Here is a 26,848-nt window from a genome sequence, read left to right as displayed (position 1 = left end):
GTCCGGCTGCCATTGTGATTGATGGAGTAGTAGTTGACGGGAAGTGCTAGGCGAGTGCTGAGGGGTGCGAGACGTGCGAATGAAGCTGCGAGATGTGAATGGAGAATGGAAGTACATCCTGAGAGACATTGCAGGGAACTTATAGATGCTTATTTGGCCCGAAAATAGCACTGGCAAATGCAACACGGACTCGTGGCGGCGGCCACATCTTGGGCACTGGCGCCTGCCGCAGCTGCGGCAAGCACAGCCCCCACAGCCTCCCACAGCCACTTTTGAGCGCAGTTCGGCTTGATCACTAGGCTCCTTCATCTCCCACTTATCGTCACCAGCCAGCCGATGAGTTGTCACACTGCCCCTTTCGATAGCTCATCTTTTAGCTACTTGTTTTATAGATATATCGGCATCGAATTGGGAGAAAAATGCGTCTTGGGCAAATTCGGAGTTATGAAGTGGCGCGGCAATTAAGTTGCTTCCACAGGGATAATTAAAGTTTGCTGCGGCGAGACTGTGCGTACCTATATGAAGACGAAATTGGTTAGCACGACATCGGAATTAATTTTAGAATGGAGATCGTTCTCGACTAAGCTGCTGCGGCAGTGACCGCCAGGCCGCCGGTGCGTGCGTGAAGTTGTCGACCAGCGCGTTAGCGCGTTACGGCGTATGTACTACGATCAAGTCACTAGTGTGTATCATAACATTTATTAAGCGATCAGACTACCTATTTTGTCAGGTTGTCTTCTTTCAAGAAATTCGTTCTAATTATCTACACTTTCCATTGCTGTCCTGCAAAAATGCAACTGTCAGATATTATTATAAATTTTGAAAAGCCCGCAAATACCAGTAAGATGCAATAAAATCTAGAAAGGTGCGAATACGCTTATATATCTGCAATGCCTTGCACCATGCAAGGCGATCCACTAGAAGTGTATCATCAGCACAGTGTCTTCTCGCTCAGTTGATATGGTGTCTTCGAAAACAAACACCTTTTCGTATTTTAGTCTTTACTGCTATTGCAGAAGTAGATTTATGTCTAGCGATAGTCTGCGGTACCAAGATTAGTATCAAGGGCGGCCCATGCAACCCCGACCATTGCAAAACCAGCGAAAGCTGAGATTCCAAGATCAACGTTGTTAAGAGCCTTAATCTCGACGAGGTAGAGAGCGGAAGCAAAGTTAGCAGCAAGGGTGCTACTCGTCAACGCAAGTATGGAAAAGACGAGTGTACACGACAACGCTATGCGAGAGCGAATGTTGAAACAGCCAGCGATGAAAGCCGTGACAGGTAGTATCAGGCTGATAAAGAATAGGACAGTCGTGGCGTACGAGACATCTCTCACCGCTACCAAGGTCGAAGAAATATTGCTGGTTATATTCTAAATGTAGGCATTTCTAATGGAATTTTCAATGACTGAGATGGGACTGGAGTTAAAAAGACCACCCGTCTTCGCACAGTTTTTCGATAGTGTATTTGCCGGAGTTTACAGAGTCCTCGCAGTAGTTCCAAACGCCGATCTGATAGAATCCTGACAATGACGAAAATATTAGTGTGAATAACAGTAGTGTTACCGAAATCGACAGATAGCTTTGTAATATCTATACGCAGGAGATAGAGCTTGGTGCTGAGAGGATGATCCAGGACACCGTCAATGAAACAAGAGTCGTATGGGCCAGAGCGGCAATGAAGAACTAGATCAATAGTTAGATGCGAGATCAATATAGGATATGTTGAACAAATAAGTGACAAATACAAAATGTGGAGTGGATATAATTCCGATACCACAGCAATCTCGTCTGAATCTCATTGCGACAAACGCTGTTGGTGAAATGGGAACAGAGAGAGAAGATGCGTGACGTCAAGAGAGTATGAAGGTAGGCCTGTCAGGGATGGACTGCACGGAACTTACATGAGATTTCCATATATTGATCCAACAAGATAGCAGTTGACAGTTATCTGTTATTGTACTAGTAACCGGTATCAGCGACGGGCGTTGCGGTTTTCGCACCGCCCTGCATGCACAGTGCTGTACAGCTGCGCACAGTCGCCAAAGCTCTTGCGATCTTGCCTCGGAACGCGGATTGTCCGGTTGCTCTAATTCACATTTTATATAACAGCCTGTGAGCTAAATTTTGCATATCTATAACGCGGATCCTTGCTTAACTAATAGTCTAGCTAAGGTCGAGCTGCGAGAAGTCAGAAACTCTAGAACGGCCTAGTCTAAGAGGGTGAGGCTAATAACATTTAACTTACCCTAGCCCGCAGCGGACGTTTGCCTGGCACAGCCGCACGTACGCAAATCAATAAATTAAGACCAGCTTCCGCGCTATTATATCCTGCTTCGATTGCTCGTGAGTGATGAGCACCACCGCCAACTTGCCAAATAGCTTCACACGCTACATTTTTCGCGTCCGAGCAGCAGTCAAGATGAACATATCTCTCTTCGCGTGCTCCAACATCAACGACGGAATATATTACAACAGCGTACTGAAGCAGCAAGGAATCAAGGTTTGAAATTGATGGCTTGCTAGTATTGCAAGGACAAAAAATTCGTTAACAGATCTCCGGCCAATTGCAAATGGACCAGACGAACAATGGGCGGTGAAATTTCGGCCGGAGAAGGGAGCGAGTTTACATAAATAGTGACAATAGTTTGCCTTCCTCACAGTTGCTGGAAGGAATCGCCTAAGAGATCGGCAAGATCGTTACCGTAGACTATTTGGCTATGGTGTTGCTTGGTTTGAATAACAATTTGTTTATGTCCCGAGCAAGGACTTCGAAATGGAATGGTCAACCAAGTGGGAATATCAATATCGCCATGGCGCAGCTGGAAACTATCGGATTACAAGGCTCGGTACACAACTATGCTTCGGAGGCAAAGATTCAGTAGTTTTGTTTTTGCTCGACTATAGTTCATTCTACTAGTCGTTGCCGGCGTCGTATGGAGCGCAACAGGTGCAACAGGAAGAGTTATCACAAATATGGTGATCGAAGAATATGATTTCTCGCTCTTGCATCCAGACTAGTATGTCTTTTTCCCTGTGAGAGGACCGCAGTATGACTCTGTTCGTGGAGGAACACCTCAAACCATGCTGATAGATATGGTCCAGTCCGCAGCGCCTACCACATACAACCAACTCAAGATGGCGCGAGCTTGCAGACGCTGTTGCACACTTCATGAGCGAGACTGGCTGTAGGTTCGCTGATTTATAATGTAAATTTTGGATGTTCTAGGCCAGGATTTGTTGCAAATGGAATGAGCATCAATATGGCATAAGATATTTAGGCAAACGGCGAACCAAAAACGCACACAATGAGAATCCCCTCCGCCGAGATCAAACCATGGAGGGGGGCAGGATGATGCCGGTACCAATGCGCGTATGATGAGACAAGAATTGCATAACAAGGATATTAGATCTAAGCCAATGCTAATAAATCTATTAATAAGTAGATATGAGAGGTCCATACGAGCACTTTCCTTTGCAGAAATTCCATCAAACGAGTTTGGCATGCCTAGCCTGGCTGTTTGGTGGTATATGTACGTGGTACGGTACTAGTATACAGCTTCTAAGTGCTCATGTTATACAAAACTGTTGATAAAATTACAAACTCAAGGGAGTACAGCACAGTACTGAGGGTATAAATAATTTACAAAAATAACTGAGATCATGTCATCATTCAGCCATCTAATACGGCGCAAACCGCTTGTGCGATCTCCGAGAATTCTGCTTACCGGCAGACAGCGGCTCTTCGCTATGCTCGTCGCTCTTCTGCTCCTTCCAGCACTTGACGATACCATCTTCGCCGCCGGAATAGATGATACCATCGGCACCAAACTCGACGCATCGAACGACTTCTTCGCCATGCGCTCCCAGTAATTCGCTGCGGTGCTTGAACTCTGGCACAAACCTTGGTGCAACACCCGGAGCGGACGAAGATAAGGATGGGTACGAGTAAGAGAATGGAATGAGCGAGAGCTTGGAGGTGGAATTTGAGCCGACTGCAATTCGACGATGTCGCATATCGATCCCAACCACATATTCGCAATTCCAAGCCTCCCTTATATCCCCAAACTCCTGTGCGGCATCATCTTCACCCTCATTGTCGCTTTCTTCCGCCTTATCAGTGGCAGCGTACACCGCAAAAGTCTCCATGTGCGACAACGCCCACAGTGCAAGTGACCCCGCTCTTGAAGCTGGAATTGGTGCATCGAAAAATCCAGTTTGTCGTACCGAAGCATTGGTGTTGACAACCTGGCACACTGCATCGTCTTCGTCTGCATGAATGGTATTGTACCTAGTTATGAGGCCGTCGGTAGAGCCTGAGAGAAGGGCGTGTGGAACGCTTCCATGGAATGCAAGCGCGGTGACATCGTCGGAGTGTGAATCTGCATAGATGCGTAGTGGCGCTGGTGATGATTTGGAGGTCGTAGACGGCGAGCGTAGGTCGAAGAGGAGCACTCGCGCGTCTTGCTGTGCAAGTTCGGTCCCGACCGCGATGGTGTGCGTGAGAGCCGAATACGCGAGCGTTGTCAGCGGTACACCATGTCGTGCGGCATCTGTGGTTCGCATTAGGTCTGCGGATCGTTTAGGATATCCTCGTCAACGCACCTGAAAACTCAGCAACTGTGCTGTCGCCTGCACCCCGTAAATCATAGACTCGCACAAGGCCGTCGGCCGACGCTGTAATCACCGTATGTGTAGAATCAGAACACACACACACACCTCCGCTCAATACGGCACTGTCACCTTTGCCGAGAAATAACTTTCTCACTTCCCGGAGCTGGGAGGAAGCTGTGTCGAGGACCCTAAGCGAGTTGTCTGAAAGCGAAGCGACGAGCTGTGCTGGTGTGGTGTCGGGGAGAGTGGCGAGAGAGAGAACATAGGAGGGAGTGTAGCTAAGGTGGCTCTTCGTGCTGGCGTAGATCGACCGTGTCATGCTGGACATATCGGGGCGCCGTCGGTGGTGAGGATGACGGGTTACTTTAAGGCCGGGTCGCGTCCCTTTCAACTTACGTTCACGTCTCGCTTCTCCACCATCACGATCATCGCCACATGGACCAGCCCAAGCCCACTCGCAGCGCACGCGCACTCGCGCAGCCATTTAAATCACCGCTTCGCCTTTCTGCCACGACGCCAACCAAGTCGGCGACAAGTCCTGCCTACACGAGTCCGACAAAGCAACTCACCCACAGCTTCTCCACGAGTCCCGCACGCCCTGCAGTCAGCAGTCCACTGGCAACGAGCCCCGCGGCGCCTCTTTTTATTAGTATTAAGACTTCACTCAAGGATGGGTCACTGAAAACTTTTGTGTTAACGTAATTTATTCACAGATCGGCACACGCCAAGAACTCCGGCACCTTCTGCAGAGTTGCGTGCACTGCAAAGACAAGATGCATCTCTTGCCCAGCAAATACGACGACTTCGCGCGCGCCGTGCACAAGTGACACAAGCGCGTACTTACGAAGACAATAACTCTGACGCGCGCCTCGAAGCGCTCGCTGAGAAGTGGCGCGCTGCCGCACAAACCGCTGCACGTGAACTGTTTGAAGTCGCGGCTGTGCGCGTAGAGAGGATGGGTGGTGTGCAGGAGTTTGCGCGGCGGACTACTCGCAAACGTGGATGGTACGACGATGATGAACTAGGCGAAGGCGAAGAAGCGGAGAGGGAACGAGCGAGACGGTTGGCAGTCGCGAGGGATGAGTACGATTATGATATTGTCGAAGCGACTACGACCTCAACGGTAGAGAACGAAAGCGACGAGTTCACAATTGAGATGATGCTGCGCACGTTGAACGTGGACCCGACGCTTCTGTTTCCATAGTGTTCGATGCGACCTGCTGAATGTGATACGACGCATTAATTGCTATGGGAATTGCTACGATATACGAATAGGGTGGCCCTCTTAGACACGTTATTAGCTGTTTTCGCAATAATACCTTGGCTGAAATGAACATACCAGTTGAAAATACCCATCGGTCAAGACTAAGACGGTCGGGATCGTCAAATATGAGATACAGGTACTTCAGCGTCTCGGCCATGAAGTAGCTCTCGCATCGGTCACGAGGCGGTCCGCCTGCATTGGGAAGTGACACATCCTCGATCTCGCCATAGCCATATGTGGTCTTGCTGTACTTCCTCAGCGCGCAAAACGCCTCCCACGCCCAATCGCGATATCGCTCGTCGCCGGTGATGCGGAACGCGTAGAAATACGATTCAACAACCTCCGGCCGCAGTAAATACCGCGCATCGGAAATCCAAAAGCCCAACTTGTGTAGTTGCTCTTGCTCGTGCCATGCTTCATCGCCGGTGGTGATGGTAAACTTTACATCCGGTGCATGCGAAAATGGGTGCGACTCCCACACTACCGATTCTGGGCCAAGCCTGGTGGCCGTGCTAGCATACATTGCGCGGCAGGTCTCAAGAACTGCGCCGCCAAAACGGACGAGGTCTGTACGGTCGAGATACGTGCCGCCGAGCATCAGGTTTCCCGCGAGAAAGCACACGAGGTGGTTCATCTCGTTAATATACATATCCCCGGAACGGCTTGCAATGAACAGCAAACCAGTTCGCGCGTCGTCGGAGGGTTCTCCGGCATAGGCGAGGGATTTGAAAGCAGACTCCATGGCCTGCGTCCATTTTGCCGCATACACCGCCGCCTCCGAGTCGCGGGGAGCGAGGATGGCGGCTTTGATCAAGTATTCGTAGTACGAATCGTATCCTGCGCCGAGACCTGTGCTGTGGCCGGTTGGTTTGCCTGTGAATCCGTCGAATGGAGAGTCCATATGCCCCAGAATAGTCTCATATCGCGCCTGCGCGTGCACGAGTGGCGCCCACGCGCGAGTTGCTGTACGCAAGTAACGCTTGTCCTTTGTCAACCGTGACAGCGCATGGTATTCAAGCCATGATGTTCCTACACTTGCCGGTGTCGCGCTGAATGGAGTATCCCGTCCCCAGTCAAGCTCATGCACGCCGAGGTTCTTGGAAAAGTCAACTCGCGGCCATGGCATGCCAAGCGGAGAATCGTATGCAGGTGCAAGTCTCTTTGCAAGTTGCTTCGCACGTAAAATACATGCCGCTCGATATTCAGACTGACGCGGTACTGGCCCGAAAATGTCGTTTGTAACGAGGATGTCCGCCGCGGACACTAGCGCGCCAAGAACACGGATCGTGGTCTCGAAGGGGTCAACGATTCCGTTCATCGCGGAGGAAGAAAAGTCGAGATTGTTCGCAACGTAGTCAAGTGCGGCTACGCCTGCACCAGTGATATTCATAACGAGTGCTGTGGTCAGTCCATCGATGAGAGTCTCCGCGAATCCGTTGCGCGAGGTATGCGGTGTGCCAGTCACTGGACTGACCTCGTCGTTGCCCCACGCGACCGCTTTATAGCCGGCATATGCGTACTCAAACTCCGTGCGCACGGCAGCTGCGCGTTTGCTTGCATTGTGTATATTGCTTTCGTGTTCGTAATGTGTCTCAGCAAAGGGAAATTGGACGCGTTGAAAGTGGCGGAGGGGATGCAAGGACTGCGAGGAGCGGCGGCGAAGGATGAGAATTACAGAGGCAAAAACAGCAGCGATCACAAGGCGTTTGCGCGTCAGAAATGGACGCACATGGCGACGGCGTCGCACTGGAGCCCATGGCGGCGCCATTCGATGTGTGTGACAATGGCGTCGTTCGTATTGCACGTCGAGAAACTGGACTGCGGGCACAAAGCATGCTCAGGGGAGTGCTCTCAGGGGGCGCGATGAGCTTCGTCCGCACTCGACATATGCCAGACGGCGGTTTGACATGTCGATTTATTAGTTCCCGTATAATTCAGCATGGAGCCAGATGAATACGCCCGATATGGCCGTCAGATGCTCGTCCCCGAGATTGGGCTGCCCGGCCAGCTGGCACTGCGACGTGCACGAGTGCTTGTGGTTGGCGCAGGTGGTCTAGGATGCGGTGCTCTACCATATCTCGCCGGCGCCGGCGTCGGCACTCTCGCCATTGTCGATCACGACACCGTCGCGCTATCAAACCTGCATCGGCAACCACTCTACACGGTCGACTCTGTTGGAATGCTTAAAGTTGACGCCGCCGCCGTGGAGCTGCGGCGGCGAAATCCCGGGGTGCACTACGTCGCCATGCCTCTACGTCTGTCGCCAGAGACTGCGTTTGCCGTGTTCGACGAAGGTTACGATATCGTGCTTGACTGCACTGATACAGCTGTCACGCGCTATCTTGTTGGCGATGTTGCACGGCTATTAAACATCCCGCTCGTTAGCGCGGCTGCGTTACGGGGCGACGCGCAATTGCTCGTAGTGAATACAGAGATCGCCAACTCGCCATGTTATCGCTGCGTATATCCGTCACCGCCACCACCGTTACTACTCGCACCTACCTCTGCATCATGTGCTGATGCTGGTGTACTGGGACCGGTCGTTGGACTCGCGGGTGCGTTACAAGCGCTTGAAGCGATCCGCATTTTGACAGGAAATGGAGCAACAGAGACCAGAGGCACGGCGTTGCTATATTCAATGTTCAGTCCCGCGCGACAGTGGCGCCAGTTTACACCACGGCCACGAAGGCTGGAATGTGCAACATGTGGCGATTCACCGAAGATTACGCGAGAGCTGATTGAGAGTTCGGGAGATGAATACTATGTCGAATTTTGCGGCGGACGGCGGGGAAGGACAGATGGCGGTGAGTCTGAGGAACAGCAAAGCGATGGTACGCCTCAAATATCGGTGGAAGATCTCGAGCGGGCGCGAGATGAACACACACCGCATGTGCTAATTGACGTGCGGGATGACACACAGTACGGGATTTGCGCGCTGCCTGGCGTATTGCACATGCCGCTTAGAGACATGTTGCAAGGCATCGCTTCCGATAACGACGAGAGTACCATAACGCGATTGCAAGATGCGCGTGCGGTCTTCGGCGGTGATACGCAAGTTCCCTTCTACGTCGTGTGTCGGACTGGTGTCGATTCCCGCACAGCAGTCAGGTTGCTGCGTTCTCAGTATGGTGTGGACGCGTACGATGTTGCGGGGGGCTTAGACAGCTGGAGCACGCGCATTGATCCCACCTTTCCCCGGTATTAGATATTTACAGTACATACAGAGAATGACTCTATAACATGCGAAGGTCATTGACGACCATGTATCGACTAAGCGAGATCCAACCCCAGCGGAACCAGCGCATTTGGGAGACATGTGCGCGAGTCATCGCGTCGCGGCCGAGTGTGTACTCGTGCACGCCGTTGGTCGCGACAAACGCGGCGCCTTGCCCGCGGACCGGGGCGAGGCGGGCAAGTGCGTATGTGGGCGGTATGTCAAAGAACGATATGTACTTGCGCAAGATGCTGCAGGAGCTGAGTGCCCAGACCTGCTTGCCGTGCCCGACCAAGTGCTCTTTGGCGAAGACGTAGAGCGAGCGGTGGTTGCCGTGGCCAGAGACACCGTCAGCGTCAAATGTAAGCACGACGTCGACTGCGGCAATGTGCGGTTCAACCAGTTCTGCAATGACGTCCGCGGGCCATACGACACCCATCGCGTCCTGCACGCGAGGATCGTCAAACACGACGACATCCTGCGCCGCGATGCCGAAGATGTTCGCTGAGGCCACAAGCTCCTGCGCACGCGTGGCTCCAAGTCCGTCCGCGTTGCCGGTTGACAAACATAAGATCTTCATACCGGTAACTTGACCCCTCAGTGCGCTTAGCGTTGGCCCGAAAAACATGGCCTCGTCATCCGGGTGCGCGATGACGAGTGCGACGGTCTTGCCGGCGAAGTGCACTGCGAGCGCCTCTGCGCTGCTGGCGCGGCAAGCAGCGCGCACGTGCAGAGTGAGAAACGCGAGGAGTGCAACAACGATAAACACGAGGAGCACGCGTCTGGTGCTGCGTCGGGGGACCATGACCGTGGAGGTGGTGGAGAAATATGGGGTCGAGTTGAGATGTTATCTCAAGGCGGGGCCGCCCTAACCCGCCACGGCGGGGCAACTCCGCCGGCTCAAGAGAAGTTCACATTCACAGGGCTAGACACGGAGACGCAAGCACCAGACCCCCCCTCTTGTCATGGCCGCTGCAGTCAAGCCGGCGCTCAAAGCGCCAGGTACGCCGCGCTCACCGCCAGGGAGCATGCGCCCCGATACCCCTCACAAGACCGTCTCCTTCCACGCAGACACCAAGCCACCAAGCGACGCTGGCCCGTCAGCAGTACCCCCGTCCGAGAGTGCCTCGTCGCCGTCCCCTACGTCCTCCGAATACGCATTTGTCATTCTCGACTACCTTATGATCGTCATCCCCGTCGCCACCGTGCATGCCGTGCTCGACGTGCTCGTGTACCGACAGTACTCTCAGGAGCTCGATGTGCGGCAACTCCTTCGCCGCTTCGCCGCCGCGTGTGGAGTACTTTTTGTACTGCACGCGGCAATACACCCGATGCGCGCAGGCGCGGGTATGCAGATGGTGCTCATGCTGTTCAGCATGCTGCTCGGCACGTACCTCGTTGCCGCAGTGGCCGAGCACGACTACTTCGCGGTCATGAAACAGGCACCGCCACTCGGCACGCTGCTCGTATGGCTTGCGATCGAAATGGAATACTACTGGAGCATTCTCGCGGCGGTCACCGTGACATTTGTCGCATGGTGTGTGCGGCTATAAGTGTACATATGTTTATTTGTTTGGTTAATTATGTAGTAGTTAGTTGAAGAGTGACGACTTATGCAAAGACCTCGCGCACCACATCATAGATGCACGACGGGAGTCCCCGAGGGAATGATGCCGATGCCACGCATGCCACAACCGCTGGTCGCCTGCGCGATGATGGCGGCGGCCGTGCGCCAGTGCGAGAAAAGGAGCCGAGATACCGGGGTAGTTAGCGCAGGCGCAGAACAAGGCAGGTTGTAAACAGAGTCGGGTTAGGGCTGCACTGGGAGAACACCGAGCGCAGTGTGCCGTCGCGGGCTTCCCCGACTGCTTCTGTGTTGCATCACCGCCACTCGGCCTTCCGCTTTGTTTTGATTTGTGTTGATCTTGCCGTGCTTTGTTTTCGTTTCTTTTTTTTGGCATTGGCTGTCTGCTCCTCGCCACGCGCGGTCCGCGCTTATAAGGCCCTCCCGCCAACCATCGATCACCAGCTTATCGTCAATCACCTCACCGCTTCCAAAATGCCCGCTTACGCACCCTACCACGATGACGAGAAGGCGGCCACCGCCTCTGCCACTCTTACCCGTGCCCCACTTCAGCTTTACGACTATGAAGCTGCTGAAGCCGCCGCCATTCGCTCCCAGCGTAGAACGCGCAGCGTCAAGCGCACCTTCCTCTTTGCCTTCGCCATCGCCGCGGCCTTTGTTGTTTTCATGCGCACCGCTAACTACGAGTCCAACGGCGAACACACCTCAATTCTTCACACGTTGCTTGGCCCTCTGTCGTCGCTTCACCCCGCCGCCGGCCGCAACCAACACGTCAGCAAGCCTAACACGCGTTTGCACCGCACGGCCGAACGCATCTCGACTTTCCACTCGTGTCCGCTCCCCGACTCGTCTTTGTTTTCCTGCCACCTTCCCTTGTCTGCGCCCGTTGATACTTGCTGCGTGAATGCACCCGGCGGCCAACTCCTGCTTGCTCAGTTCTGGGACTTTGCTCCCGGCGTCGGCCCGGAGGACAAGTGGACCCTCCATGGACTTTGGCCCGACCACTGCGACGGCTCTTTCGACCAGTTCTGCAACACTACTCGCTCAGTTTCCTCTGTGGAGGCCATTTTTGCCTCTGCCGGCGCTGACGAGCTTGTCGCTGCCATGCACGAGGAGTGGAAGGACTACCAGAACCGCGACGACAGCCTGTGGACTCACGAATGGAACAAACACGGCACTTGCATTTCTACTCTTGCCCCTGAATGCTACGGACCTGAGGACGACACCGAGTCTGCCCCGATGATTGAGTACTTCTCGCGCGCTATGGATCTCCACGGAACTCTTGACACCTTCACCGCGCTCGGTGCAGCCGGCATTGTTCCTTCCTGGGACGCCGTCTACACTCGCAATGAAATCATGGCTGCTATCGCTACAAACGTTGCTGATGGCAAGAATGTCACTCTCGGCTGCACTCGCGACCATGTTCTCAATGAAGTCTGGTATCACTTCAACGTCAAGGGCCGCGCTCAGGATGGCGACTTCATCTTCGCCGACCCCGATAGCGATAACAAGGGCTCCTGCCCTCTTACCGGTATCAAGTATCTCCCTAAGGTCTATCGTGCTCCAAAGACACCAGCTCCCGCTCCCTCGCTACCTATCGATCCTACTGAGCCTTTTCAGGGCAAGGGCTATGTCACCATCGACGACGGCTCTCACGGCTGTCTGATCTCTGGCGGTGTTTGGTACGCTTCCGGCACCTGCGCGACTATTCGTGGCACTCCGTCCCGCTTTGGTGGCATTGAGCTGTCCTCCTCTCGCGGTCCTTGCGCCGTCACCCAGCGTGGCAGACTCGTTTGCGCTCCCGGTCTTGCGCCTTCCCAGTTCACCGTTTCTGCTGCCGGCGAGCTCGAGTACGGCGGGCAGTCCTCCTGGGGTGCTTATTCACGTCCTTTTGCCTGGGCCAAGGAGGGTCTCTGGACCGGCTCTGCGCTCGAGGAACTCGACCTCCCGGTCCGCGTGGCGCTCAAGTGGCGCTCTCTTTAGAAAACACAGCACTACTCTTATGTTGACGACTCGAGAGGCGTAATACAGACGTTTTTAAACACAAATATGATCTCACGAGGCGTTTTCGTTTATTTTTTTTTTTAGTTTTTGGAAGGACATGATCCGCCAATTCGCACTACTGTTACTGGATGTTTGGATTTGTATATGCTTTTCGGTCCCTTGACTTTTTGATTTTTTGAGCAAGGGTTACAGCATAGTGTTGTACACACATATTTTTAATATGAATAATATAATCATTTTTATTAACGTTCGCGCTAACCATCAGATGCGTGCTTTCATTGCGATATCGCAGATCGCTGAATCAAATCTTCAGGCGCACATGTACGTGTCAGCATTACATTTGTATCGTCTTTGCGTTGCTTTGTAAACCTCATCTGTGATTGTACTTCAATTTTTTTTTAGTGCGGTTTGTTCTATTGTACCCACCCCCCCGCCCGTGCGGGGGCCGCTGCCAACGTACGTTGTGGTGTAATAGCAGTAATCACGGATATCAGTTTATGTTAGTCGAGAGAGACTCCAACATACAAATTGGGTCCAGTGGTGTAACGGTTATCACGTCTCGTTCACAATAGTGAACTGGAATCCGAGGAGGTTCCGCGTTCGATTCGCGGTTGGATCATTTTTTTTCATCCCCTCCTGGTTGTCCAGGTTCTACATAGCTGAGGAATTCAGGTTAATCTACTAGTTGTAAGGTTTGCTTTCGCTATGAGGAGAATATGTACAGTACAATAATTACAACTTTTCTATATGTCCAGAAAACTATGAAACAGAACGTTTATCGTCGGCTCCATGGCTTGTCATCATTGTCAGTGAAGTCTTTATATAGCCTTCGTCTGCCTCTATATCTTCATGACCAGCGCTATCCGACGCAGACCTAGCGCATACTCCATCAGAGTTCGTGAATATACGAGTCTGGATCCCTCTCATCCCTCTCATCGCTGTTCATCGAGCTCTGTCGTCCACGACGATAGAGACGCACGTCGCGTATGAACAGCGTGCGGATGTCGTCCACATGCATGCCCATGGCTTCGAGTGTGACGATGGCCCAGTTGAAGGTGCGTTCGTCTCGCTCGTAGAGCGCGAAGCGGCCAACATGTTCCACGGACAAGAGGCCGGGAGTGGTGTTGTCGAAAATGGAGAAGTCGAAGTGGTTTGCGCCGAGGACAGGGCGTCGTGATGGTGTGGAATGGAGTGGCTGCGATTCTGTTGTTGACGAAAAGGAAGACGGTGGATGAGGAGATGAAGGATTGTCGGCGAGGGGTGAAGCTTGATCGACGTGTTTCTGAGGATCTGTATGGTCGTCGAGCTGTATTGTATGAGCTTCCTCTCGTGCGGCCTTCGCCGTGGCATGAGTTGCAAAGGCAGTCTCCGGTTGTCGATACGGATATCCCTGCTTCAAAGCCAAAAACAAGTTCGAATCGGCCATCGACACCGGCGACAACTGGACAACTTCGTCCTCGTTCTTGCTAAGCAGTCGTCCGAGCGCACGCAACTCCACCAACCTCTTTCGACCTGCGCTGTCGCCGTCCCATTTCCGTCGCCGCGGTGGCTGTGTTCCGTCCGATACAGCATGCGGCTGGCGTGTGAGGTCCTCGAGCATGTCGAGCCGCTTCTGCACGACACGGCGCGCGACTGCAGCGCCGAATCGCTTTGAGACATACGTGAGCAGGCCCGCGGTGTAGATGTCGTCACGGCACGAGTACTGCACTCCATGCTGTGCGACGTCGTACGCGCGCTGGCGCAGTGCACGCTGAAGTAGCACGCCCCAGGCCGCTTCGCGCTGTGCCGCACGCACGTCCGCGTCTTTGCCAATGCCATCGTTCGGAACCTGCGCAAGCGCAGTGTCGAGGCCAAATTCTCTGTACGCCTCGTCGGCGAGCATGCCGATTTCTGCCGGCTGCAGCTGCATCCGCGCCTCTTTGCGATCTAGGTCGTAGTCGGGCAGTCCTCTTCCGTCTGGTCGGTCCACGTCCAGCTTCACATCGGCATGCTGCATGATCATTCCCATAACCGCGCGCTTGCCCTGCGCATCCTTGAGCGAGATGGACAAGAACATAAGCTGCCGCAGCATCGAGCGCGAGAACGGCGGGCGCACGAGCTTCGATAACTGCTGCGCGAGCGTGTGGTTCTGCGTGCGCGCGGCGAAATTGAGCGCAGCCTCAAGCACAGGGCCATGCTCGAGCACTGTGCGCGTAAGCTTCAGTAGCAGTTGCTTCGCCTGCCCGTAATACCGCCGCTTAGAAAGACCGTGTATCACGTCGGCGAGCAGCTGAGGCGGCGTCGTGCTGATGGGAAAATTTGGCCGGCTCTCGAGCATGACTTTGAGGTTGCGGTACGCACCGAGCACGTCGTTGCGGTCAAGATGACGTTGCACGAGTTCCGCGTAGAATGTGCCTGGGATTCGTGCACGCGCGGCTCTGGTTTTGGAGTCAGATTCCGCCGCGATTAATTGTAAAACGTCCTCCGGCCCGCGCAGGTAAGTTCCTGAGGTCGAGTCTGTGCTGGTAATGTCAAGCGCGTACTCCATCAATTTGAAATTCTGCGCCGGTGTGAACTCGCCGCCAGCATCCTTCAACGCTTGCCATAATGCCGCGACGCCTTGCAACCTCTCAATTGAGCGGTCTCGCGCCATTGACGCAAGAAGGCGGTCGACAGTGAGGTTGATGAGCGCGGCCGGCGCAAAGTTTGTCAATTCCATGCCTTCTGTATTCGCGTACCGTATCAGCTTAACGACCATTCCCGCTGCAACAAGTTCAAGATGGCACTCAAGCGCAAGATGAACAAGGGTAAACAGCTCCATTGAGCGTGCGGAGGTGTCATACTCTTCTGCCGCAGCAATGACCTGAGTCATGAGCCAACCAACCGGGTCACGTTCGCGCTTGTGGTCGGATGAGGAAAGCATACGACATATGCGCGGTAATGGCGAGGAGCGACCGCGGATCTCAGAGATGAGCTCAGCGATCTCAACTGTTGAGAGTCGCGAGTAGAGGATCGCAAAACCCTCGAGCACCACCGCGGTAGCGCGGGGGCGCATGAAGACTGAGCATAGTCGTCGCATGAGGTCGATGCACTCGTCGTGATGACCGCCGTCGTGCAAGGCAGCAAACAGGTTATATGAGGTTGCGTTCTCTCGTGCGCGGATGACAATTGGAAGCAGTCGTGCTGTGTAGACGCTCGGATCGCAGGCGAGAGGAAGCCGTCGCAGCTCAGAAAGCACATTTTTGACGAAAAAAGAAAGTGGAATGTTTGCGTGGCGGTAGGCAGCCGGGACCATCCATTTAGAAAATTTGTCATGCTGTTGGTCGCTGCCACGTACAATCTGCAGCGGCATTTGATAGTTCTTAGGCTGGAATACGCCATGCGTCGGCGGTGATTGAGAATAGTTGTAAGAGAGTCGAATGTCCAAAATCCTCGAGTCGTCAAAGTCGTGAGCGGTTTTATCTTCGCCGCGTTTCTGTAGTGAGTTGGGCTGAGGTGGCGGTGGAAGCCATGGTGGAACCGTAGGCTTTTGCGGAGGGAGAGGTGGTGATGATGAATGCGATAGTGTATGCGAAGGTGAATGCGATGATTCAGGGTATGGCGAGTACGGCGACGACGCCAGCATTTGCCATATTGACTTTGCGTGTGGTCCAGAGAGCGAATCGTGAGGCAGAGACGGTGGGGTCGGGGGCGGCAGGGTGCGCGGCGGCGGCAGAATGTCGCCAAAAATCAACTGATTATGCCGGTTTGTACGCAAGAAGTCGAGTAGCGACGTTGATTTGTCGGAGGCTTGTGATGAGGAGTCCGCGGTATCTCTAGCGGTGTTCGAATCTGCGGCATACGTCTCGGCTTCGCCTTTGCCCCGCCCGCCGCCGCTGTCGTTCGCACTTGTCGTCATTGCGCGCCGGTGCTTCAGGCGCACGACACCGTTGCCGCTAAGTCGATAGCTGTGCTGCCCGCCACCACCGCCACGATGATGTCCCGACCAGCCGCCGCCCTTGAGCAGACACCGCTGTCGGTGATCCACCGCCATATCCGCAGCATCCGTCGCCATCCGCACGTGTACATGCACGACCGCGCACATAGCCTTCGCGTCCGGCGCACGCAGGGCAAATCTGCTGAGCTGGCGAATCAGCCTGCACGTGAGCGCGGGGCGCATGGCTCTCTACGCACCGCCGACGGCGCGCGATGTTGGGTGAGGAGGATGCGTCACAGGATTGAGATCAGATGCGGGAAGTCAGTCGCGGAGGCGCATGGAGCTGATGGGGCCGTGGCCGAGGCAGCAGCGCAGCGTAGGATGGAGACTGGAGATGGCCTCGACGCCGAGGAGGGTACATGCGCGCCGTGAGCTGGAGCGGGGACTCGAGAATTGGGAAGACGACTCGCAGAGCCGAGGAGGTCGAGGCAGCACAATTGCGAGCGCGCGTCGGCCGTGAAGCGGGAAGAGGAGCGTCTGGAGTGCGAGAAGCGTGATGCGAGAAGCGTATAGCTTCGAAGACTATCACGGTTTGCGCCCAAAAAACTTCTCGTGAGTTAAGGTTTAGAGCTTGAACTCGGACTTTCTCGACTCCGCGGCCCCGCAACTTTGCCCTGTCTTCGAGGTCCTCGTCGCGGCCACTGCGGCTATGGTCGCGAGGACCGGGCGCTTCTGCGGGTCGGAGACAATATGGATGAGCAGCGGGACGCGCATTAAGTGCGTAGGGATATTCAGCCTCCAAACAGGCGATGATCAGCGTCGGTCTGCATACAACAACCAACCCCATCCCACCGCCACCTCCTCCTCCATCTCCATCTCCAAGTTTTCTCCCACCACCACTCGTCCGCGCATGAGTACTGTAGTCGACGACCGCGTGCGCGCATTGTCCGCACAGCTTGAGCTGCTTGCCTCTACGACGCTGCCGCGTCTGCTCGCGCCGACGCTCAGTCTTCCGAAGCAGTCCGCCAGCATCCGCCCCGACGAAGGCATTGTCGCCGTCGACACCGTTGAGCCGCTACTCGCCGTACTCAACAGTCTCCTCATACGTCCAGGATATGCGACGCCATCGCTACCGTTTCTGCACGCACAGCTCACTGCGTATCTCCACATATCGTCTGATGCGACTGCAGCCGCCGCGAAGCAGAATCAAAGCGAGAGCGATGAAGACGATGACGAATGGGGCGCGGACGCGTACGAAGACTCCGTGACCGACTGTGCGAAGCAGCTCGAATGGTTCGTCGTCGCGGCCGCGTGCGTCGTTCTCTACGGACATGTCACCGACACGCTCCTCGGTCAGACGCTGCCGCTGGCAGACGACATCTACTACTGGGACAACGTCCTCCACGCATCCACCGGGCTGTTGTTATACTCCGTGCAGACCGCGCCTGCGGCGTGTCTAGCCGCTGTGAAGGACATCTATTCGGACGCGCGCTCGCGCTTGCTCATAGTACGAGCGCGGCCATCATTGCGCGACTGGATCAACACCCTTCGCGCCTCCTTCTCGCGCCACCGTCTCCGCATCCGCCACGCTGCAGTGCTCAATCGCATCGCTACATTATCCTCATCTGCTTCAACCTCAATCTTCTGCCGTACGGCGTTGTCCCGCCTTCTAGTGTCGCCGCTGTCCGCCAAATACAAGGAAGTACAGACAAAGCAACACCGTCTGCGACTGCTCCGCGACCTGCAAGCCGCTGCCCTTGGCGTGCTCGTGGGCGAGAGTATCATGCTCGAAAACGGTGCTGACTGGCGTCGCGGCGTCGAGCGGGCGGTAGGCCTCATGCAGACAATCACTCAAAGCATCATCCTCGACGAATCCGACAGCAACCACGACGACGACGCAACCTCGGTCGACGAGTTCGAGCGCAAGGTATTTGCCGCAGCGGCGACTCCGACACATCATCAGCCGCCATACATGCTTGCTCTGAAGATTTTGCATATTTCCGACACTGTTCTTCCGCGGCATGCGAGTACACTCTCACACGTTGCCTCGAGCGCAGCAAAGCCGGGAGTTGTGACGCGTTATTGGCCTGCCGCGGTGCTCGGTTTGGCGTTTGGCGGTACCGTGATGCGTGTGCTTTTCAGCCGTCGCGCGAGCATCGCGCAGTGGTGTGCTGATGCTGTCGATACCGCGATAGGTTTCTGGCGCAATTGGGTCGTCGGCCCCGTGCGCAACATCATTGCCACAATTCGACACGATGATAATGCTCAAGTTGCTATCGTCGGTCGCAAGAGCCTTGAAGCCGACATGGAGTCACTCGAACGCATGGTTGTAGACTTTGCTCTTGACACCACACCAATTGTCGCTGGTGTGCCTGCGCCATATACGCTATCCACAACGGAAATCGACGCGATCCGCACCGGTGTGCGAGAAGGCGATCTCTCCGCCGTTCTCAAAGTCTACGAGCGCGAACTGAAATCGCCCCTCAAAAACGCGCTCCGAGGCGAGCTTGTACGCACACTACTTATCCAAGTTCAAAAGACAAAGGTCGATGTGGAAGTCGCCATTACCGGCATCGATCGCTTGTTAAAGTCCCAAGAACTCGTTTTTGGTACCGTTGCTGCGCTGCCCAGTTCCGTTTTCGTCTGGTTCACGGCGTCATGGGGCGCGCGAATGTACAGCGGTAAGGGATTGCGTGGACAGTCGGAGGTCAAACAGCGCGTCGTGCGAACGCTTGGAAACGTCGAACGCATGCTCACAGTTCGGCACGGGGGCTCATCCTCCTCGTCTGCGTCCGGCGGCTCTTCCTCCCTTCACTCCGGCGCCGGCGCTGGTTCCCCTTCCGGGGAGTGGTTGTCCTACACCGACCACGGGCTAATGCTGTGCGAGCTGCATGTCCTCCGCAACAGTCTCTCCATCTTCCCCCGTGAACTACGTGATGACTGGACGCGCGACCTCGCGGATCTTGAGGACCTCAAACTCGGCACCGCTCGCCAGCGCTACACTATCGAACGCATATGGAGAGTATACAGCAAATACTTCAGATAGAATCACTTGCATACTCTTAGTATATAAATCCCTTGTACAATACATACTGCTATACCATGTACCAAATCATAACTTTTGAAAAAATACGCCATCAACTGATGTCAAAACAAACAAAAAATCCAAAGTGTGTACCCACATATCCCAAACAAAATCGCGCCGACATGAAATCAAAAAAGAACAAGATCACCGGTACGACGACGCGCGACCGACGCTGTCCATGTCATCATACATCTTGACTTGCACAGTATTAGGCTCGACCTTCAAAGTACCCAGCTCGATGGCCTTGGCGAGGTATTCCAGTGTGGTTAGACCAGAGCTGCCGCGCATGCCGCGGAACGACTTCCACAGAGGCTCGCCATGCTCAAAGATCTCGTCCATCTCTTCAAGTGTGCGTTGCTTGGTCTCTGGCGCACATAGCCAGACGTGTATAAATGCCATGACGTTGAAGCTGCCATAGATGAAAAAGAGCCGCCACTGGATCTTGCGCAAGAGGGGTGGTACGGCTAGTCCGAGCGCAAAGTTAACGGCCCAGTTGCATGCAGTGGCAAGAGAAACTGCCTTAGCGCGTACGCGTTGTGGTACGATCTCGGGCGGGTAGATCCATGAAATAGGACCCCATGACACTGCGAAGGAGCCGACAGTGAGATAAGACGCTGCCTGAATAAAACGCGTAGCGGCTGGATGACCAATAACTACCCAGGTGTAAGACTCGTCTTTGACGGGGTTCTCCTCGCCATATCGCGCCAGGATTCCGGCAATGAGATACATCCACGTTGCCATGCTGAAAGCACCGATTAACAGAACAGGTCGTCGGCCCCACTGGTCGCTCCAAAGGATAGCTGGGATCGTGAGTACCGCGTTAACGATGTATTGAATCGACGACGCAAGCAGAGTATTGCTAATCCCAGCAGAGTCGAGCACGTACACGATGTAGTACATCATGACGTTGATTCCACAGAGCTGAGACCACATCTGAATTGCCATCCCGAGTAGCGTACGCTTTCGCATGCGCTTGCTAAACAGATCCCGATAGCTGTTAGACTCCTGCTCGCGCTCGAACCGGATCTGGTCCTCAATCTCCTTGTACTCTGCTAGCACAAGGGGATCATTCACGTTGCTATCTGGAGTTCGTAAAAATGCCAGAACGCGCAGTGTTTCTTCCCAGCGATCTTTACTGGCGAGCCACCGCGGCGAACGCGGGAACCAAAAAAGACCGACAAAAAGAATAGCCGCGGGAGTGATCTGAATAGCCCATGGCGCACGGAAGGCTGCCTGAGAGTTGACAAAGGAGAAGCCGTACTGGATAAAATACTGGATGAGAATTCCGCAGGTGACGGCAAACTGTTGGAAGGAAACCACGCGACCGCGAAACTTGCGTGGCGCAATTTCGGACTGGTAGATGGGCACGACGGAAGAGGTCAGACCCACGCAGAGACCCGAGATGACGCGACCGCAGATGAGCATAGGCACGCCATTGGACGAGGCTTGAATGCTGGAGAGCATGTTAATACCAGAGTACACAACATAAGACAATATATGCCGTACATGGAGCCAATAATCCAAAAGACGGAACCAATTTGAATAGCGATCTTGCGGGAGAAGCGGTCGCTCACGTAGCTAGAGGCAAGCGCGCCGAAGAAGGACCCGGCGGCCATGGCGCTGGTAATACCGCCTTGACGCGTACCAAGCGGATTATCGAAGTATTCCTTGTACTGTCTGGTGCCGAGGACACCAGACATGGAGGAAATATCAAAGCCAAAGAGAGCACCACCGAGGGCCGCGAAGGCGGAGATGGTGTAGACATTGAGGAGGTGCATGGCGGGGGTGTTCGCAATAGTGGGGTGGACCACCAGTCTGACGAAAGAGCAGTGAGGAAGAGTGTGCAAGGCAGAGCAGGCCACAGCACAGCACGGGGCCACAGCACGGAGCCGGGCGTGCCGGAGACGGGGGTAGAGGACAGGCGGTGGCGAGGAAGTGGGGGAGGAGAGGGCAGTGATGAGGGAGGAGGTTAACTCGGTTGTGGGCTAGAGCGCCGTGCAAGCAGCCACTGCAAGGCACACGCGAGCAAAAACTATGCGCGTCTTTACGCCCGCTGTAACGCTTCCTTTCCTACTTCATTTTTGTTCCTATCAGACGCATCGGTGGGCTTCGTTCCCTACCACGTCTCTGGCCAATGCCAACAAAGGTAGTGACCTGTTCCACAGCTACAGTGAGCGCTGCGCGGATTTCTGACGTTTCTTTGTTCTTTGTTCACGAGGAACCGGAAAAAACTTAATATCTTGCTTCTGCGGGGAAGCTCTTGTCACGGGTTCAGTCACGTGATAGGATCGTGCGATAGGTCATTCACGTGATATTGATCACATGACCGGAACGCACTCGTCGCAGCCACTGGCTGTGGCCGCGTACACCGCAACGTCCGTCGCCGTTCTTCACGAGTCCTACAGCGGCCACGATGATGAACCGGATCACCCAGTTCGGGAAGGCCATCGCCGATGACCTCGAGCAGGCGCGCGTGCAGTCGCTTGCCGCTGCAGCTGCGAATTCCCCGGCTGGTGGCAGCGGTGGCGGCGTTGGATACTACTCCCCCCGTACTGGTACGCCTGTGCCATATGCGCCTGGAGCGTCAGCGGGCTCTGCCCCACCGCGTCGCCCGTTGCAGCAGCAGACCTCGAATACTCCTGTCGGTGCTGACGATATTGACGATCCGCTTTCCACATCCGTCACGGGCGAGCCGGCCGCGGTTGACCTTGTTACGAGTACCGCAACGACCACCGCGGAATCGACGCCCGGTACTACGACCCCCGACCTTCCTCCCGCGACAGATCCAGCGGCGCGACCATCACAATCAGTGCCTACTTCAGTCCTGCTTGAAGGACCGCATCCTCCAGAGATCAAGTCGAAGCTACGCAGGCTCATGAAATATGAACAGCGATATCCAGGTACAAATCTCGCGTCCCGTGGGGCCCTCTCCCGCAATTGATCTTCTCATGGGTCTGACTATTCGTTTTTTAGAACTCCATCGTGCGTATGACGCTGAGCGCCTGCGAACAGCCGCAATTGGCGCTTTTGAGAACGTGCTCCGTGAACACACCCCATGTTCCTCAATAGCCGAGCCCGAAGTTCTCGTCGAGTATCTACAAAACCTCTCCCTCCGCCAGGAAATGTATATGGAGGAGATGAAGCGTGTGACTAAACAGAAAGACGACGTGCTTCGCGATTTCAATGACTCTCAAGCGAAAATTGCCGCCCTGACCAAGACTCTTAACGACGCTGAAGGCGAGGTTCGTGTTTTCAAAAACGAGCTCGAGAATCGCGACCATCGGATCAAGGAAATCGAGATCACTTCCGAAGCTCGGCATAAGCAGCTCACCGACCAGCTTGCGGCAGTGACTGCGGATAAGGATGCGCTGTCCGTGCAGCTCGCACAGTCTAAGGAGGAGACAAAGTCTGTACAGACAAAGCTCGCGGAGGCAGCGACTGAGAACGCTTCTTTGACTTCGAAGTTGTCCGATGCTGCCACTGAGAATGAGTCGTTGAACGCCAAGATCGGCGAGGTCACGACTAACAATGAATCGCTAACCGCCAACCTCACTAAAGCCACAACCAAGGCAGCAGCTCTCGAGAGGCAGGTCGCAGATCTCAGCACCGCTGTATCATCCTCTCCGGCGTCTACCGTTGAAACGTCGAATTCTTTGCAGAAGCAACTTGACGAAGCTCTTGCGAAGCTCTCCGTCCTCGCAGCCACCGCCACGTCCAAGGGCATCCCGGTTACTGAGCCGACAGCCAACGATGACGACGACGACCAGCCTGCCGCAGACGATGCCAGCCAAGTCACCAGTGTGCCTTTAGCTTCCTCCAAGAACAAAAAGAAAAAGAAGAAGAAAGGCAAGAACGCTGGTGCAGCCACACCTATCGATGACGTGCCTTCGAAGGTGTCTGAAACGGTACCCGAAGCTCCTCCCTCAGATCGTCCCGTCGCAGCTCCCGTGTCTCCTGCTGTGGATGTATCTGTGTACCAGACCAAAATATCAGATTATGAGGCAAAAATCTCTGATTATGAAGCCAAAATCTCCACATTTGAGACCAGCATCGCCAAGCTCCAGGCTGAACGTACTACTGCGACAGAAGAGGTGGAAAATCTTCGGGATGTCGTGCGCAGCGTCGGTCAGGAACTCGTTGAGGCTAAGGATGAGATCAAGGCGCTCGGCGAGCAACTCTCCAACTCCGTCGAGATTGGCAAGAAATTTGCCAATCTTGAGACTGTGCACTCTGAGCTCCTCAAGAAGAGCGACGACTTCGAAAAGGCGAATGCGGATCAGCTTGCCGTCCGCACCCAGCTGGAAGCGAAGATCAAATCGCTTACTGCAGCCAGCGATGCTGCATCAACACAAGCTCAACAAGCTGCAATCGAAAATGAAAAGATCGTCGCGACTCTCAAGTCGAGAATACAACGTCTGGAGACTGATCTGAAGGCAACGGAGAATGCGGCGCAATCGCGTTTCAAAGAACTTACAGACAAGACGCAGATCCTGCAGAAGATGCAGGCGGATCTACAAGCAAGCCAGGCCGATGTTGCGAAGCTGCACAGCGACAGTACTTCGATGTCGGCACGTCTAGATGAATTACGCGGCGTTGAGCGCAGCGAGCGACAGCTGAAGGTTGATGTTATCAAATTGCGTAACGCTCTGAACGACCGTGACGGAGAAATGCGCAAACTCCGCGCACAACTTGCGGAGATCCAGGGCGCGAAGAACCGCGCGGACGAACGAATCACACAACTCAGCCAATTGCTCACGCGGACCGAGGCAGAAAATAAGGGTACGGCGGACTCGATTGACAAGCTGTCGCGCGAGAAGGCGCAGCTTGAACTGGACGCGGATAAGCTGCGCGCGCGTCTGGCGGCGATTTCAAGAGATAGCAATGATCTCAGGTCACAGCGGGATGCCGCCGAGGAAAATCTTGAATTAGCGAAGGCGGCGACCGAGAGTGCGAAGACTGCGATGGAGAATTTCCGCGCACAGGCGTCGGAAATGACCATGCAGAGCAAGGAAGCGCGCGACAGGTATGATGCTTTGGAAGGTGAATTATCAGAAGCCCACCGTCTTCTCAGCGAGCGCGCGAGGGAAGCTACCACTATCCGCCGTCTTATGAGCGAAGCACAGGAGAAACAGGAGTCCGTGACACGTGACCTGAAAGAGCAGATTAGTACGCTGACTGAGGAACGTGACAGAGCCGAGGTGGAGGCTGCTGCGATTTCGAGACGCAAGACACGCGAGATGGAGGAGATCAAGGTTAAGTCGCGCGAGATGGAACGCAAGATGTCGATGGTTGAGGAAGAGCGCAAGAAATTGACGTCCGAGTTGACGGATCTTCAAGCAGCACGCGATCGCGCGGAAGAGAAGGCGAAGCTCGCGGGCTCAGAGATGGCGGAGACGAGGAAGGTTCTCGCCGAGCTGCGGTCTGCTTTGGTAGGTTGTTGTGTTGTGATTTTCTCTGTGTGTGCATGTGTTGCTGACAGGCTCCAACTACAGGACACAACTGAAACTCGCTTGCGCGAGGTAGAGGCGAATAGACAGGAATTAAAACGACTCGCCGAAGAAACTCAGGACAAGGTCGAGCGGTTACAACGAACGAATCGCAGTTTATCCGAGGAGCTGCAAGCGATGTCGATATCCAGCGGCGGCATTGGTGGCTCTGGCTCATTTGCAGGTTCGGAGATGTCATTACGCATGCCACGACCGCGCGTCAGCAGTCTTGCGCACCGCAGCTCAATTTCGACGGCTGCGCCAAGCACGCCGAATGGTGGTGCGGACGGTCGCTCACGGGTCCCCGGGTCGCCCACGCCATCGATCACGTCGTCCGTCGGCACGACGACGTACGTGCCATACGAAGAATCTGACAACCTAAGCATTCCTTACATCAAGAACGTGCTTCTTGGCTTTCTAGAGCGCAAGGAGCAACGACAGCAGCTGATCCCCGTGCTCTCAACGATCTTGCAGTTCCACGGCACAGACGAGGCCCGGTTTTTGTCTGCGTTTCAGAATCAAAAGTAGTGACTGTGTGCGTGTTAACAACGAGGTCATGAAAATTATGCTGTAAGATATGATGTAAACATGATGTCTCCTTGTTGTGGATATCGTGTGTAGAATATATTATATACAATAGAGACGCTCATAGACTAGAGGGTTGGTATAGATAGTGTGCGCATCTTAGGAAGCGTGGTGATAGCAGTTGGGTGACTGGATGTACGACGAGAACGATTCAGAGGGTCCGGAGCCGCCTGAGACGAATAGTCTCCATGTGGTGGTGACAATGGTGGGTGAGAGGGCGGGCAAAGCATGTTACTTCTTCCCTGAAGCAGAATTCCCAACTGTAACAAGTACACTCTCCGGAATAACGTCTTCGGCGCTCGTCTCGTGTGGCACAGCAGTCGCCGCCTTCATCTCCTGTTCGAGTTGTTGATCGTAGACGTAGTCGGTGTATCGCATGCCAGCGTACGCAAAGGCCATTGTGGAGATGCCAATCCAAAGACGGCCTGCTACTGGGATTGAGTTGTAGCGTGTCCAGAGGGAGGACATTCTGCCGGTGTGCGATTGTGTCGGGGGGGAAGCTTTGAGGCGATGAGGATGTTTACGACGGTTTGCTTCGAGATTTTGTTTAGTGAGACGTGAACTTAATTTTGTGGAAGACATCGCGAGCTCCTGCGTGAACTCTGCAAGCTTGTACGCACTTTTCGTCAGTAGAATTCATTACTTGGTTTTTAGATAACTTTAACGGACTTGAATCAATTAAATGCTGCAAGGGCACTGCCATTGACAATTGCTCACAGCAATTCCACGGCGTATCGAGTGTCAGATGCTTGTTGCCGTCGCAGCGCGAGTCTCCACAATTTATATCTTTCCTGCACAATGAACGCAACAATGACTGTACAACAATCTACCATGAGATATTTATCTGATGCTTTCATAGAGCTTATTGTAGTAACCCCAGCTTCGCAGCAAGCGACGATGAAACTGCCGGCTCGATTTCGACGGTCGCACAAAATTTCTATGACGGTGACACTACTGCACACTCGCTTGTCACCCAGGCACGGTGACGTCGTACCATCGTGCGTCACAGTGTCATGATTATCATCAAACTCGCACCTCTTGGCTGTACTTTTGTGGGCGTTCGGTTTTCGTTTTTGTTCATGATTTGAAGATCCGAAAATATTGACATAGATGCCGT

General features: G+C 54.3%; 11 protein-coding genes and 1 non-coding gene across 12 annotated transcripts; 7 read left to right on the top strand and 5 right to left on the bottom strand.

Annotated features, from left to right (window-relative positions):
* Positions 1 to 3,680: 3,680 nt before the first annotated feature.
* V1518DRAFT_375625 (WD40-repeat-containing domain protein) lies at positions 3,681 to 4,932 on the bottom strand (the record flags this gene model as incomplete). The annotated part of the gene is made up of 2 exons (XM_066901514.1): positions 3,681 to 4,552; positions 4,605 to 4,932. The coding sequence occupies 2 exons, from the start codon at positions 4,930 to 4,932 to the stop codon at positions 3,681 to 3,683; spliced, it is 1,200 nt and encodes a 399-aa protein (XP_066758622.1).
* Positions 4,933 to 5,021: 89 nt separating this feature from the next.
* V1518DRAFT_434475 (uncharacterized protein) lies at positions 5,022 to 6,217 on the top strand. The gene is made up of 2 exons (XM_066906246.1): positions 5,022 to 5,262; positions 5,327 to 6,217. The coding sequence occupies exons 1-2, from the start codon at positions 5,049 to 5,051 to the stop codon at positions 5,815 to 5,817; spliced, it is 705 nt and encodes a 234-aa protein (XP_066758621.1). The 5' UTR covers positions 5,022 to 5,048; the 3' UTR covers positions 5,818 to 6,217.
* Positions 5,690 to 7,859, bottom strand: V1518DRAFT_420026 (glycoside hydrolase). Its single transcript, XM_066904908.1, has 2 exons — positions 5,953 to 7,859; positions 5,690 to 5,897 (listed from the first exon to the last, which is right to left on the bottom strand). Exons 1-2 carry the CDS (start codon positions 7,643 to 7,645, stop codon positions 5,872 to 5,874), a joined length of 1,719 nt encoding a protein of 572 aa, XP_066758620.1. The 5' UTR covers positions 7,646 to 7,859; the 3' UTR covers positions 5,690 to 5,871.
* V1518DRAFT_420025 (uncharacterized protein) lies at positions 7,677 to 9,120 on the top strand. The gene has a single exon (XM_066904907.1). The coding sequence runs from the start codon at positions 7,817 to 7,819 to the stop codon at positions 9,080 to 9,082; it is 1,266 nt and encodes a 421-aa protein (XP_066758619.1). The 5' UTR covers positions 7,677 to 7,816; the 3' UTR covers positions 9,083 to 9,120.
* Positions 8,789 to 10,067, bottom strand: V1518DRAFT_420024 (putative deacetylase LmbE-like domain-containing protein). Its single transcript, XM_066904906.1, has one exon. The coding sequence runs from the start codon at positions 9,894 to 9,896 to the stop codon at positions 9,111 to 9,113; it is 786 nt and encodes a 261-aa protein (XP_066758618.1). The 5' UTR covers positions 9,897 to 10,067; the 3' UTR covers positions 8,789 to 9,110.
* V1518DRAFT_420022 (uncharacterized protein) lies at positions 9,990 to 10,784 on the top strand. Its single transcript, XM_066904905.1, has one exon. The coding sequence runs from the start codon at positions 10,057 to 10,059 to the stop codon at positions 10,642 to 10,644; it is 588 nt and encodes a 195-aa protein (XP_066758617.1). The 5' UTR covers positions 9,990 to 10,056; the 3' UTR covers positions 10,645 to 10,784.
* An 88-nt stretch (positions 10,785 to 10,872) lies between these two features.
* V1518DRAFT_420021 (ribonuclease T2-like protein) lies at positions 10,873 to 12,926 on the top strand. The gene has a single exon (XM_066904904.1). It carries the CDS (start codon positions 11,151 to 11,153, stop codon positions 12,657 to 12,659), a length of 1,509 nt encoding a protein of 502 aa, XP_066758616.1. The 5' UTR covers positions 10,873 to 11,150; the 3' UTR covers positions 12,660 to 12,926.
* A 285-nt stretch (positions 12,927 to 13,211) lies between these two features.
* V1518DRAFT_t45 lies at positions 13,212 to 13,299 on the top strand. Its single transcript has one exon. It is a non-coding gene; the product is annotated as a tRNA-Val (tRNA).
* Positions 13,300 to 13,359: 60 nt separating this feature from the next.
* Positions 13,360 to 17,272, bottom strand: V1518DRAFT_420020 (uncharacterized protein). Its single transcript, XM_066904903.1, has one exon. It carries the CDS (start codon positions 16,816 to 16,818, stop codon positions 13,570 to 13,572), a length of 3,249 nt encoding a protein of 1,082 aa, XP_066758615.1. The 5' UTR covers positions 16,819 to 17,272; the 3' UTR covers positions 13,360 to 13,569.
* Positions 17,055 to 19,694, top strand: V1518DRAFT_420017 (ATP synthase regulation protein NCA2-domain-containing protein). The gene has a single exon (XM_066904902.1). The coding sequence runs from the start codon at positions 17,285 to 17,287 to the stop codon at positions 19,619 to 19,621; it is 2,337 nt and encodes a 778-aa protein (XP_066758614.1). The 5' UTR covers positions 17,055 to 17,284; the 3' UTR covers positions 19,622 to 19,694.
* Positions 19,586 to 21,709, bottom strand: V1518DRAFT_420015 (general substrate transporter). The gene is made up of 2 exons (XM_066904901.1): positions 21,167 to 21,709; positions 19,586 to 21,113 (listed from the first exon to the last, which is right to left on the bottom strand). Exons 1-2 carry the CDS (start codon positions 21,436 to 21,438, stop codon positions 19,805 to 19,807), a joined length of 1,581 nt encoding a protein of 526 aa, XP_066758613.1. The 5' UTR covers positions 21,439 to 21,709; the 3' UTR covers positions 19,586 to 19,804.
* Positions 21,701 to 25,813, top strand: V1518DRAFT_420012 (uncharacterized protein). The gene is made up of 3 exons (XM_066904900.1): positions 21,701 to 22,560; positions 22,634 to 25,089; positions 25,153 to 25,813. Exons 1-3 carry the CDS (start codon positions 22,074 to 22,076, stop codon positions 25,672 to 25,674), a joined length of 3,465 nt encoding a protein of 1,154 aa, XP_066758612.1. The 5' UTR covers positions 21,701 to 22,073; the 3' UTR covers positions 25,675 to 25,813.
* Positions 25,814 to 26,848: the final 1,035 nt, after the last annotated feature.

Source organism: Limtongia smithiae (genome assembly GCF_038497785.1).
Source record: "Limtongia smithiae strain NRRL Y-17922 unplaced genomic scaffold V1518scaffold_9, whole genome shotgun sequence".
Lineage (NCBI taxonomy): Eukaryota > Fungi > Ascomycota > Lipomycetes > Lipomycetales > Lipomycetaceae > Limtongia > Limtongia smithiae.
The sequence above is the reverse complement of the archived record's forward strand: the minus strand, read 5'-3'. Positions and strand labels throughout refer to the sequence as shown.